This window comes from Hypomesus transpacificus, chromosome 9 (assembly GCF_021917145.1).
Source record: "Hypomesus transpacificus isolate Combined female chromosome 9, fHypTra1, whole genome shotgun sequence".
NCBI lineage: Eukaryota > Metazoa > Chordata > Actinopteri > Osmeriformes > Osmeridae > Hypomesus > Hypomesus transpacificus.
Genome location: NC_061068.1, coordinates 12,356,907 through 12,370,597, shown reverse-complemented (window position 1 = coordinate 12,370,597; position 13,691 = coordinate 12,356,907). Strand labels below are relative to the sequence as shown.

Below are 13,691 nucleotides of genomic sequence, written 5' to 3'. Positions count from 1 at the left end.
AGGCCGATTTATACGGTTCGTTTTTCCATCGTTTTAAAAACAAAAATCTGCACGTGATCTGTACAAGATTTTGAATATTATTAGAATATGTAAAATATCTGCATGCAAAAAAGTTATTTATTTGTGATGTTGTCTTGAGTGATTAAGTATAATATTGATGTCAATTGGGAGTTTGTTTTGATAGGGTCATGCTTTGGCATGACGAGTAGTCAAAGCTTGCTTTGTGCAGTCCATAATTCTACTGTAGAAAGCTCACTGAAACGCTTTAGCCCACATAAAACCCAACCTAACATGGGCTGTGTTTTGTTGTGGGATAGTGGTTTTTATGTGTTTGGGAACATATTTCTCCACCACTTCTCTCTTCCTCTCTCCTTTTGCTCAGACTCTACCCATCTTTCTCCCTTTCCCTCCCCCTCCATCACTCTCCTTCACATTCTTTCTTTCTCTCACAGCCACCTTACCTTTATCTTACCCACACTTTCTATCCTTCCCACTCTCTCCCCCAGTCTCCCCCCTCAGCTGGCTCCTCTACTGTCTTCTCCTCTCTGTGAGGGGGGCTTGGGTGCACACGGGCCAGTCAGCTGTCTGGCGTCAGGGGGCCAGGGGGCCAGCAGGCCACCATTGAAGCCATTCCAGGTAGGGAGAGCTGACAGCCCCAGTGAAAGGTAAGACAGTATGGTCCGTGTTGTCCATAGACAGAAAGCCAGTCTGTCTACAGCCACAGCTGCACGGCTGGGGCTTCGTGGTCATAATATGTTGGGTTTGAGACAGCAGAAAGACTGAAGTGCTGTAGAAGTAATGCAACATTAGAGGAATTCATGTTTGTCAATTGACAATGGTTTTTCAAATTTCAACCCTGAGAACTTATAATGTGGCCAGCATATAAGTTGAATAGAGATCCTTTGGCAAGTCTGTGTTATATCTCAAATAGTTAGAAGGCGCAGTGTACGAAAGACTTGTAAACAAACACGGATTAATTTACTCTTCAAGGAGAATCTGCTTCTACATCCATAGTTGATGTGAATCAAAGATTGAAAACACCTTTTGGACTCATCATTTATAGTTCACAGTTTTATACACTGTTTTACTGTTTGTAAAAAAACAGATTCTATGGCCACTAGTATGTCTATAATGTATGTCTATAAGGCATGTCTACCTGTACTGTATGTTTGCATGTCAAGAGAACACACCAGAATGTCTAACAGAATCTTTCTATGCAGACGGCAGGAGGGGTGTTCTCTCCTCTTGAAAACCTGTGTAACTTGAACTGTGCCAATGCTTCTACCTTCCCTTCTGCCACCTGCAACCTGTGTGCCATAAGCAAGACAAGCACCCATGTCTACTGGACTGCTACCACATCTACTGTGCCCGCTGCCTTTGCGGCAAAGTCCAAGAGGGGCTACTCAGGGAGCAACTGAGTGGAATTGAGCCAGTGTAAGAGGTGGAATTGAGCCAGTGTAAGAGGTGGAATTGAGCCAGTGTTCTCACAAGCTGTGTTTTCATTATCCCCATGTGGTCTTTGAGCCAAAGTTACTGGTTTTGGGTTACAATACCAATGTTAGGAATATTTTCAGTCGGTTTCAAGTTCAGGTTTAGCTGTGTGCTTCAGACTCTACAGACAGTGATGAATACAACTGTCTTTGTTTTGGTCTAATACATTGGTGCCATTCATGAAGGCATTTGCTTTTGAAGAAGTGCATGACCCGAGGTTTTGAGTGACTTGGGCAGGTTACTTCTTGAGGGGCCCGATGGAGCTTTGTTGGGGTGTCGTGTGTTGGGGTGAAGTTATGTTGGGGTGTGTTGGGGTGGAGTTTGTTTTGGTAGGATGGCTTGGATGGATTGGGGTGTATTGAGGTAGGATGGTGAGGAGGTCAAGGTGGGGTTTGATGGATTGGGTCTGTTGGGGTAAAGCTATGTAGATGTGAAGCGTAGGACTGGGATTTGTCGGGGTGGGGGGGGGGGGGGGGTGGAGAATGTGATGTGGTGGGAGGTGTACATGCAAAGTGTGTTGTGGTGTTTTGGAGCGTGTTGCGTTGGTTGGTGTGTAGAGAAGCCTGATAATCTACCACAGCTGTGAGGTCGTCCCAGGCTTCTGCCCCTCCCCCCTGGAGTGAATACTCAGCATGGCGGACTGGGTTCCTGCTCAAAACCAGCACACAGTCACATGACGAGAAAGTCTTCATTGGCTTCTTGGCAGCCGAGACCACAGCTCGGAGCAATTAAACTCCACCTCGTTCTGCCCTGCTCAATTCATCCCCTACTGGAGATTGACTCATGGTTAGGACCCTGAAGACCTCTGGGATAAACTCACTGATCAAAGGCCCATTGGGCAGGAGGAGAGAGAGAGCTTCACTGGAAAAATATGACTCAGTAAATGTGCCTAATCTAAGTCCAGGCAGGTCTTTTCCAGTGCTCCAGACAGTTCTGAACTCAGACCACCCATCCAGTTTGGAACTCTGTGGATGCCCTGCCAATGTATTTATGTTGGGAACTCAATGATGCCACGTCGAGGGTGGAGATGCCAGTCTAATAGCCTTGTAGTATTGACTGATCTTGTACACGGCTGGATGCATAACCGTGATTGGGATCCTGTCAAAGCCTGTAGCTAAATGTGTCCCCTTGTTGTGGAGTGTGACCCGGATATTTAGCAGTCCTAAGGGTCTTGGCCAGTCTGACCCTGCCAGCCTGACAGCGTGGTCCTGCTCTGGTTGTGTCTACCCAGACCCAGCACATACATCTGTGAGTATTGTGCCACCTTACAAACTAGCACTTGGATAACCAGCCATAAACCTCTGGTGCCACTGTGCTACATAGCATCAGGAATCAGGTGAGTAAACCGAGACCAATATCTTCTCTATAAACAACAAGCAAACAGCAAAAAACAGTGGCAGGTGTCTGTCTTCGAAAGAGCTCTTATTCTGAAAAACATAACAGTGCACATCCAAGTTCTCTTTTGTCCAAATACAAAACAGACAATAGTTAAGATACCCCCCCCACACACACAATATTACAAGTGCACAGTATTAACACTTTCAGGGAGTTTTGAGACACTGTGTCATATAATCAATATACATTATTTAGTATACACATCTACAGAACGCAGATCAATCTAGTGGGCCACGGAAGTAGTCCAGGTCAGATGAGTTAGCTGGTATGATGTGTTTCCAGTGGAGATCAGTCTGCTGGTCTCTCCCCAGTCTGCTGGTCTCTCCCCAGTCTGCTGGTCTCTCCCCAGTCGGTGGGCTCTCCCCAGTCTGCTGGTCTCTCCCCAGTCTGCTGGTCTCTCCCCAGTCGGTGGGCTCTCCCCAGTCTGCTGGTCTCTCCCCAGTCTGCTGGTCTCTCCCCAGTCGGTGGGCTCTCCCCAGTCTGCTGGTCTCTCCCCAGTCTGCTGGTCTCTCCCCAGTCGGTGGGCTCTCCCCAGTCTGCTCGTCTCTCCCCAGTCGGTGGGCTCTCCCCAGTCTGCTGGTCTCTCCCCAGTCTGCTGGTCTCTCCCCAGTCTGCTGGGCTCTCCCCAGTCTGCTGGTCTCCCTGCAGCCTGACTCAGTGCCCAGGCTGGACCAGACCCACGCAGGCTTGCTGCTCATGGCTATATTCATCTGGAGGCCCACTGCCATGCTCTCTCTGTCATGTCATCTAGGAAGTCACCGCCTCGCTATTAGCGGAACACAATTGACCCTGTTGCTATGAAAACGAGAAGCGGGGGGCAGATATGTGTACATGCGTGTGTGTGTGTTTAAATGTGTATGTGTATGTGGTTTTGTGTAACTGCCCTTGTTGGGACTAGAAGTGTACATAAGGATAGCAATTTAAGAAAATAATGCCCATGTGGGGACATATTCTTGGCCCCCACAACTGTGCTAGGGTTTAGGGTTAGAATTAGGGTTAGAATTACAGTGATAACACTCCGTTGAATGGGAATGAATTGTTGGTCCTCACTAGGATAGTAAAACAAACATGTGTGTGTGTGTGTGTGTGTATCTTTTCAATTGGCACCAGGCCCTTATGAGTGGTTAGCATGAGGACAGTACTAAGACAGGCTATCATGGAGTTACATGATAAAGACAGCAGCATCTGGTAGCTGTCCCCTGCCTTCTGTATCCTGACAACAGTGCTCGGGAAACATAGAAGACTTTCCTGCAAAATTACGTTTTGGTTTAGGTTTATCTATACTTTGGATTTTGCTATACACAGTATATGTAAAGCCTTTTTAGTATTGTAATTCTAAAACCACAATGTCCAAACATGAAACATGTTGGACTAGTGTGTCAGGATGCTTTCGAATGTGGCCTGGGTTTAAATGTCAGGGCGGCATATAACTGGGCAGCTTGTGAGCAGTTACACTCTAAAATTAATTCACATTACAAGTATATGAGCGTGATGCCATGCCTGCGGCCTGCCATAAAAGAGAATTATTTGGTGTGATGAATTTCTAAGTGTGGAGCCTCAGTAGTGAAATGAATGTGACAGAGCGCCATCTCCTGGTGTGTCAGGGGAGGGCAGCATCATCTGAATGAGGTCAGACAGTCATTATGACTACAATATATAGTACCCCTGCACTTGTCTGTCACTGTCTCAGTGTCTGTCGCTGTGTGTGTCACCATGCGTATGTACGGTATACCTGTCACTCTGACTTGACTGTGTCTGTAACTTTTTCGTACTTGCTGTTTGCGTTTGTGTGTCGGAGTGTATTTCTGGGAGAAAGCGTGTTTGTGTGTTCTTATGTGTGTGTTCCTGTGTGTGTCTGTGTGTATTTGCTTCTTTGTGTTTGTGTGTGTATTTATGTGTCTGTGTGTGTTTATGTGTGTGTGTGTGTGTGTGACAGACACCCATCTGTAGTGAAGGGGGTGAACACCCCCGTCCTGCAGACCGTCTGCTCCAGCTCCGGGTTGACAACTCGACTGACACAGAGGGGACTGTTCCTTGTGCCAACTGTGACAGGAGAACAGTAAACAGGTACGATGCACACAGCCCTGCATAATGGTCGTGTGAGTCTCTGTGTGTGTGTTTTGCATCTTGGTGTGTTAATACGTGTGTACTTGCTTTATGTGCTGTGGTGTCTCACTGCATGTATTTCAGTGTGTGTCCCTATGAGTGTGTGATTCTATCTGTGTGTGTGTGCACATGTCTGTATCAGGTGTAGCCACCCCCTGTGTTGAACTTGCAGGGACTGGACACACCAGGCTAACATTGTGTCTCTGGTCAAATGCACCACAGAGGGCCACAGGCAGTGTTGTGAGTGTCGTCTGTGCAAAGGTCCAAACAGGACGTGCCGTCTGTGTCCTCTGTACTTGATGCTAACAGAAGTCTGCTTGTGCGGTTCTCCACCCGCTGAAGGCCATGTGTCCTCTGTACTTGATGCTAACAGAAGTCTGCTTGTGCGGTTCTCCACCCGCTGAAGGCCATGTGTCCTCTGTACTTGATGCTAACAGAAGTCTGCTTGTGCGGTTCTCCACCCGCTGAAGGCCATGACAGGAGAGGTGGGCCTCAACGTGGCCCAGCAGGAGGCCCCATTCTGCTGTGTCCTCTGCAGCACGCAGGTAACAACACACTCCCTCTCACCAAGCCCATGGAGAAGGAATCCATGGGTTTTTTCCCCCTCAGTTTATCAGTGATGGGTTATTGATGTTGTAAAATGAATGTCAGTTGTTCTAACCATGTGATTATTCGCTTCTAGGAGGTGATGGTGTTATGCGTGTTCACCACTGGGTGTCTCTCTTGCGTTGACTGTTAAAATATGCTCGTGTGTCGGTCAATCCAGGACCAAGTCTTGGTTCACACTTGTGTATTTTTGCGGATCTGTCTGCACAGGGTGGGCTTGCTCCAAAGTCTTGTGTTACTGACAGGCTACTGTGGAGGAATTGTGAAACATCTGTTTTCTGATATGCCATGTGCATTTGTATGAACCCAAAATTGAGCTTTTCTCAACTTTCACATCCGTATTTCGATGCGGTAAAAGCTGCCCTCGGCCATTTTGAAAATGTAAACAAGTCAAACGTGGTTGTAGGGATTGTATGGAAATGTTATGTACGAGTTGAGTTTCCCCAACAGATGAAACCAAGTCCTAATCTAGAATGTTAAACCTTAGTGGCTCCACTGATGCCTCGTCCTAGCACCAGAACATGGAGAACTGTCAGGTTCTGGTCTGGCTAATCAGTTTCCAACTAGTGTGGTAAACCAGCCTGACTTCACAAGCTCATGCTCTGCTTGACCTGACATATCAAGATGAAAATGAATGATCAGAATGGCCTGTATGGGCGTTTCACAAGCCTACAGTGACTCTCCACGTGTGTAGAGAGGACACAGTGGTTGCCATGGCAGTCCTCAGGCCAGTCATTATTGCCGCACACGCATGGGTTTATGAAGACCCCCTGAGGTCATGCGTGTCACACGCACGGCGTTCACCTGACAGAGCGAGAGAGAGCACTTCCTCCGGAACGACACGCTCCTCGACGACGGTGAGAGTTGGGCCACACACACACTCACGCATGCACACTGGCGCGTCTATACACAGACACAGACACACGTACAGTACGCATGCATACACACAGTCCGGGTTCGTTGAGTGCGTAGCCATCCTGGAGGTAATGATCTTCACACTCTGGTGACAGTCCAGCCACTGCTCCAGCAGAGCAGGCAAACTAAGGGACACAGGACTGTGAGCAGTCCTGCCACTAGGGGTGGGTGTGTGGGAGACAGTTTGTGTGTGGCAGTGTGTGTGTGTGGTGCGGTAGGTAGTGTGTGAGGCAGTGTGTGTGAGGTAATGTGTGAGGCAGTGTGTGTGGTGTGTGTGTGTATTGTGTGTGTGTGTATTGTGTGTGAGGTAGTGTGTGTGTGTGTGTGTATTGTGTGTGTGTGTGGTGTGTGTGTGTGTGTGTGTGTATTGTGTGTGAGGTAGTGTGTGTGTGTGTGTGTGTGTATTGTGTGTGAGGTAGGGTGTGTGTGTGTATTGTGTGTGAGGTAGGGTGTGTGGCCACACATGTGCATGAGGAGAGCATGTATTGGGTTTCATTCTACAGTATGGCCATCTTTAATGAGATTTTTCTGTCCTTAGTCCTTCGTCTCTCTCACCCACTCTGCCTGGAAGCTAACTCGGGGCTGGATTCCTGGAAGTGAGTTCAAGGCTATTTATGTCAGGCAGAGACTGTGTGTTCAACACTGTGTCTTGGTGTTCGGATGTATGTGTTTATAATAGAAGGCGACAAATAGATAAGGGTTAGGGTTAGACTTAGGAACAAGAAAATTGGAATACTGCTTGGACAGTTCATGGAAAAGATGAATGGTTGTTTCAGTTTATCTGTGTGTGTGTGTGTTTGCATGTGTGCATGTGTGAGCGTGTGTGTGAGTTTGTGTGTGTGTGTGCATATGCGTATATGTGTGTGTGTTCTCAGTCAGTGCAAGTAGATGAAGCAGCTGAGTTAGCTGGCTGTTCTCTTGCCGACACTGCAGGTCAGAGAGAGAGCAGCATGGAGGTGTTTCCAGGAGCAAACACACAACACAGTCCCTCTGAACTACACCTGTGCTGATATCACCTACTGGTCTACTGGTGTCTTTAGTGGTGTCTGTACTGGTGTCTGTACTGGTGTATCTTCTAGTGTCTGTACTGATAGTGTACTGATGTCTGTAACTTTGTATTTACTGGTGTATTTCCTGTTGGAGAAGCTCCCTAGCTTGTGTTCTCGGTTGTTTGTTCCTCAACTTCCCCAGAGTGATCAATAAAGTCCCGACCTACCTTACTACCTTACAAGACATGGCTACTTAACGCCCCCTCTGGGCCTGTTCTCATCGCTGGGTTAGGAATGAAGGCCTGATATCAGACTGGACTTACCACAAACCACAAGGGAGTACTTGGCAGTGCAGAGCCAGACCACACTGGAAACCACAACCTCTCTCCCTTTAACCTGTGACCTCTCTCTGTGCCCCCCAGTGAAAGCATGGGTGTAACCTGTGACCTCCACCTCCGCACCCCAGATCAGTACACACTACCGGAGCGAGTTCGCCCGCACGAACCTCCTCCTCCTCGACTAGCGCTGGCCTTTTCCCGTTACCAGTACGACCAGCGTGGCGACCCGTCACAAATCTCCACTCCAGGAAGTGATGGCTCCAGTACGTCAATCCCCCGGTTTCAGGTTGACCCAGCCCCGCTCCCCATCCGAGTATCGTGGTGTCGGTGTGGGGTTCTCTCCCTTCCTGAGGCTGGCAGCTTGACAGCGCTGGTAGAGCTGAGGTAGGGAGCCCGTGGTGGGATGTGGGCACAGCTGGTCTGAAGGTAGGGAGCCCGTGGTGGGATGTGGGCACAGCTGGTGTGAAGGTAGGGAGCCCGTGGTGGGATGTGGGCACAGCTGGTGTGAAGGTAGGGAGCCCGTGGTGGGATGTGGGCACAGCTGGTGTGAAGGTAGGGAGCCCGTGGTGGGATGTGGGTGCAGCTGGTGTGAAGGTAGGGAACCCGTGGTGGGATGTGGGTGCAGCTGTTGTGAAGGTAGGGAGCCCGTGGTGGGATGTGGGCACAGCTGGTGTGAGGGTAGGGAGCCCGTGGTGGGATGTGGGCACAGCTGGTGTGAAGGTAGGGAGCCCGTGGTGGGATGTGGGCACAGCTGGTGTGAAGGTGGGAGCCTGTGGTGGGATGTGGGTACAGCTGGTGTGAAGGTAGGGAGCCCGTGGTGGGATGTGGGCACAGCTGGTGTGAAGGTGGGAGCCTGTGGTGGGATGTGGGTACAGCTGGTGTGAAGGTAGGGAGCCTGTGGTGGGATCTGGGCACAGCTGGTGTGAGGGTAGGGAGCCTGTGGTGGGATCTGGGCACAGCTGGTGTGAGGGTAGGGAGGTGCCACACTGAGCCCCCAGCATGTCAGTTATTCTGTTTGTCTGTCAGGCTGTGAGCAGAGCGAAGGCCCATAGGCGGGTTTATGTAACTCACCTTGGTCTGATTAACAGGGCCAAACAGGCGCACACACATACACACACACCTCCAGCCACCCAACATCGACCTCTTATCGCCAGCTCCAGTGCATGATCTTCCTGTTCCAGGGAACCGGTTGATAACAAACGGAGGGAGGGAGGGAAATAGACAGAGGGAGAGGGAGAGAAGGAGGAAGGGAGGGTGGGTGGGTGGGTGGGAAAGAGAAAGTAATCGAAAGAGGGAGGAATGGAGGGGGGGGAGTGAGAGAGAGAGAGAGAGAGGGGGGGGGGGGGGAGTGAGAGAGAGAGAGAGAGAGAGAGAGAGAGAGAGAGAGAGAGAGAGAGAGAGAGAGAGGAGGGTGTGCAGTCCTGCAAAGCCAGGTTTCCAGGAAGGAGCTCTCTGGTCTGTGTGTCACCCTGGTGTCTGGACCCGTGGTGTCTGGGAGGCTCTGTACTCCCCAGTGCCCCTGCTAATGCCCCCTCACCCCACCACCCCATCAGAGCAGGGTGGCAAACACGTTGCAGGCTTCACTCTATTGGCTTGAAATCCAGAACAAAGAGAGAGAATTCCAAAAACATGAAAAGATGTTTTCCTTTTCATGTTGCCTGTCATCACTCTTAGTTCAACGTTGTTTGCAAACCGGAAAGCCACAGCTTATGTTGCCAGGCAGTTTTCACGGTTAGCATTATCACCTCAATCCACTTAGTGTAGTTGGAGCTTTCAAAGCATCCCAGAGCAGAGTGTTCCGGCATGTTCTCCTATCCTCTCTGTCCCCGGCCTTGGACACAACTGACGCACGTTCTCTCCACTAATTTTCCACATCAATCACTCCCAACTGTTCACAAGTCCGTAACCCCCTTCCACCCCCTGCTGTAACTGACAGGCCTGCCCTCCAATCAGCAACCCTCATCTGGTGTAGGATGCTTAATGGGCAAGGACGGGCGGCAGGCAGGCAGACCAAAACTATTTTTATCAGAATTTCACAGAACTCCCCAGGATCCATCTGGTGGACAGGCACTGGGGCACGTTTTCCCATGCCGCTGATGTCACTGCATGTGTGGATGTGTTAAAAGGTGATTGCTGGGGCAGGACGAGTGATCTGGAAGAGGACTGAACGTGTTGGACATGAGCGAGCGGAGGACTCTCCCTCACACACAGACTCCCTCCTCGGGCAGCAGGACCACTCAGTAGCTTCTGAGATTGGGTCTGCCCAGGAACCTGGCGTGACCAGGGTTAACCAGGAGTAACAAGCGATGACCAGGAGTAACCAGGGGTAGCTAGGAGTAACCAGGGGTAACCGGGAGTAACCAAGAGTGACTAATAAGGAGTGACCAGGAGCCTCCCTGAGCCCCAGGTAAAGCTGCTTTTCTCCTTTAGTTGTGGAGATGCGTTCTAACAACAGCTCTAGTTTTGTTCTGGAGATGCATTCTAACAACAGCTCGATCTGGAGATAGATGAGATAGCACAAAGGAAGAGGATGGTGGATAACAGTTATTGATGCATAAGGCAGATGGAATGGATTCCTTTATTGTCTGCCTGTCTCTTCAGACAAATGGTTTGCATGGCCAGTTGTAAACATACTAACTGGAATGCCATTCTCTGAATAGCCTGCATGGAGTTATGGCTCTGTGAAACCCTAGCTGTGAGGGGAATCTGCTGAGCAGAATGCCCTGTGGACAGCAATAAAACTGACCGGTCGCTCGGAGGGTTTCCATTCACTGACGTAATCACTAACAATTAGCCTCACTGATGCTAACACCACTTTAAGTTCCATTTTGAAAGACCATCACATGATAGAACGTACTGTGTGCTTGTACCACATTCTATGCGTGTTCAGCTCCCTCAACGCTCAATGCAGTTTGTCTCAGTGCCCAAACTAATCCCCACCTTTCTACCTCGATCCCTCCATCCCTCAATCCCTTTTTCTGTCAGCCTCAGAGATAACCTCACGAATTCCTAATTATGTTTATACCCCGTTTTGTCATCCTCCTCTTGTGGAAAAGGGAATGGAAATGTATACACGTGACAGCCTTCACATTACACCTCTACATACCTTCACACATCACAACACCCACCAGCAGATACTCCCCAGTAAACACCACAGTGTGGCTTAGATGCTGCTGTCAGAAACACATGTTGTTGTTGGCATGGCAAAGGCTGGACAACCCTTGGGTCTCCATCTCCTCCAGCTTCCCGTCGCCCCTCTCCACGCCCCTGCCACTCCCGGTCCCTCGGTGACATGCCCCTGGGTTCGGCCGGGGTGCACCGGCCCGCCTCCCACCGCTCGATCTGCACCGAGGTCCTCCTGGCACAGGGGGGCGACACTCCCTTCACCCAGCACTGCCGCAGTTATGAGAACACATACAGGGTGAGCCATGTAGAGGGAGCCCATGACTGGGTGGTGGTTATAGGTCTGTAAGGGGTTGGAACAGTGTGTTTGTGTGTGTGTGTGTGTGTGTGTGTGTGTATGTGTGAGTGCATGCTCAAATATGCGGGCACAAGGGCATGTATGTGTATATGTGACACTGTGTGCTTGGATGTGCACATGTGTGTGTGTGTGTACGTGTGTACTCCCCAGACCCTCCAGGCAGACATCCAGAGGCTGAAGGACCAGGTGCAGGAGCAGCACAGAGACCTGACCAAGCACCACTCCGTCATCAGCACTGACAACATGGGGGCCATCCTGGAGCGCTCGCTAGACATCGACAGCCACATCTCCTCCCAGGTCTCCACCGTGGAGAACACCAGGGCCACGTTCCTGCAGGCAGGTCCACAGGCCATCAGCACAGCCTGGGACCTGGATCATAGACTGGTCCCACACAGCATCTTCCACATGGGGCAAGGTTTCAGTCCTGCCACACCAGTAGTGATATGTCCTAGATATCACAGTACTGTGCAAAAGTCACAGATGATAATAATAAAATAAACTGTAAAGCAAAAATGCTTTGAGAGATAATGAAACGAATAACAAAACTTTTGCTCAAGGTTGCACTTTTTTACACTGTTGCAGAGAGACAATAAATGTTCTAAACAATGTTCATGTAAAAAAAACACTTTTGCACAGTACTGTATGTCCCAGATGCACCCCAGATTATAGATCTAGTTGTCTTCACTCCTAGGTGTGGGGCGAGAAAGTGCAGGAGTCAATCAATGAGCAGGAGATCTATGAAGGTAACATAAGCCATAAACAATGTTTATTTTGATTTTTTTACTGGGATATTCATTCTCAACCTAGTGTTTTGAAACTAATAAAAACTCATGTTTAAGTGTGAGTATTTCCAACTGTATGGTTTTGAGGTCTCTTCAGATTCATGTTCGTATTTGTTTTGAAACCTTCCAGCTCAGCTTGACGCCCTGCAGCAGCTGAAACAGGACAACACTTACCTGACCACCATCGCTCGCCAGATCCTTCCTTACATCCTCTCCATCGCCAAAGTCCGAGAGCGTCTGGAACCCAGGTCCGTCAACTACACCTTACCGTGTCTTCAAATCCAGCATCACACAAGCGAAACCTTACAAATGTCCTATTTTAGAAGACTGGAGGTTTATTGAGTAAAGGAACGTGACGAGTCACAAAGAATCTATGAGTACCAACATCTATGGATCGAATGGATCTGGTAATCTATGCTTTTGTCCAGGTTTCAGGAGACTGCAGCGGTTGATGGTGACCATACAGAAACCATGCTGAAGATCTATGAAGACAGCAGCCCGGCCACAGACAAACAGGACAGGTAGCCTTTCCATGTCGGACACACAGAAAACACATCTTTATGTTGCATCTGTAAAGGCAGTGTGCTCTTGTTGACCCAACTGTTGTTGTTTCACATTGAACACCACAGCCCTCACACCGGCAACCGCTCCCTCATCATCCAATCAGAGGAGGACTCTCCAAAGACCAACAACTGCCATTGGCCCAGAAGGCGAAGGGATAGCCTAGAATCAACCAACCACAGCAAGATGCCTTTATAAACCCTCCTCCCTCCTAGCTGTTTAATTTACCCCCCCCCTGTGCCAGCATGGTTATTGTTGGGTGGGGGTGGGCAGTGGATGTGACAGTCTCCCTCTCTGGTACTGGAACTAGGACTGGCCATTTCTGTCAAACAGAATAGCCAGAAATTAAAACGTTCACAGGAAAACAAAGAAACCCACCCTCCTTTCCGGTCCAGCTCTCAGAGATGGCCTCATCTAAAGACGGAACTGGATTAAAGATTAACGCTTAGAAAAAAAGTGTTGTTACTAGTTTCAGGAACTATTTATATAAGTGAAATACCTTTCGGTGGCAAGAAGTGGCAATCTTCCTCACCTACCTTACAATAGCTACTCCTCCAACCCCACCCCACCCCACCCCTCCTCCCCTCCACCCCACCCCTCCAAGCCTCAGGAAATACACCCCCTCCTCCTCCCCCCCCCTCTCTCCACCTCTAGAACATTAGTGAAGTGTCAGCAGTGCACTCTTACGTATTCTGCCATGCAGGAAATCAGCAGGACCTACCTGTCTTCTTTCTCCTCCTTCAACCCCCCCATCTTCCCCACCCTCACCCCCTTGTTTCATGCTCAGCCTCTGCATATTAAGCATTTCAGCTCCCGTGAGAATTATATTTTCAATAAACGGAATCGCTATAGCGTGGGTTTTCATTTTGCTGTATGTGCCAGCACACCATCTAATAATGCTGGTAATCTACACCCTGCAGACTTGAACTATTGATTTCTACAGTAGCTAGTGGAAGGTTCTTCCTCAGCTCGTCATGGTCTCTCTGTTTGGCTTGCTCTGTTTCTCTCCTCTGTAAACCAGTTTAGT

General features: G+C 49.4%; 1 protein-coding gene across 2 annotated transcripts; it reads left to right on the top strand.

Annotated features, from left to right (window-relative positions):
- The first annotated feature begins 6,904 nt into the window (after positions 1-6,904).
- On the top strand, positions 6,905-13,691 carry rnf207a (ring finger protein 207a). Of its 2 annotated transcripts, XM_047024928.1 has the most exons (8): positions 6,905-7,109; positions 7,925-8,103; positions 11,083-11,261; positions 11,472-11,657; positions 12,013-12,064; positions 12,234-12,351; positions 12,532-12,624; positions 12,733-13,691. In XM_047024928.1, exons 1-8 carry the CDS (start codon positions 6,994-6,996, stop codon positions 12,860-12,862), a joined length of 1,053 nt encoding a protein of 350 aa, XP_046880884.1. In that variant the 5' UTR covers positions 6,905-6,993; the 3' UTR covers positions 12,863-13,691. The 2 variants fall into 2 exon arrangements, with proteins under 2 accessions (XP_046880884.1, XP_046880885.1); XM_047024929.1 differs by lacking the exons at positions 6,905-7,109; positions 7,925-8,103 and adding an exon at positions 9,233-10,247.

Bases quoted from the DNA above. Each gene is read 5' to 3' on its own strand.
- rnf207a (XM_047024928.1), top strand. From the start codon at position 6,994: ATGTATTGGGTTTCATTCTACAGTATGGCCATCTTTAATGAGATTTTT. The intron at 11,262-11,471 runs GTGAGCCATGTA...TGTACTCCCCAG, and splicing joins GTTATGAGAACACATACAGG to ACCCTCCAGGCAGACATCCA. The intron at 12,065-12,233 runs GTAACATAAGCC...GAAACCTTCCAG, and splicing joins TGAGCAGGAGATCTATGAAG to CTCAGCTTGACGCCCTGCAG.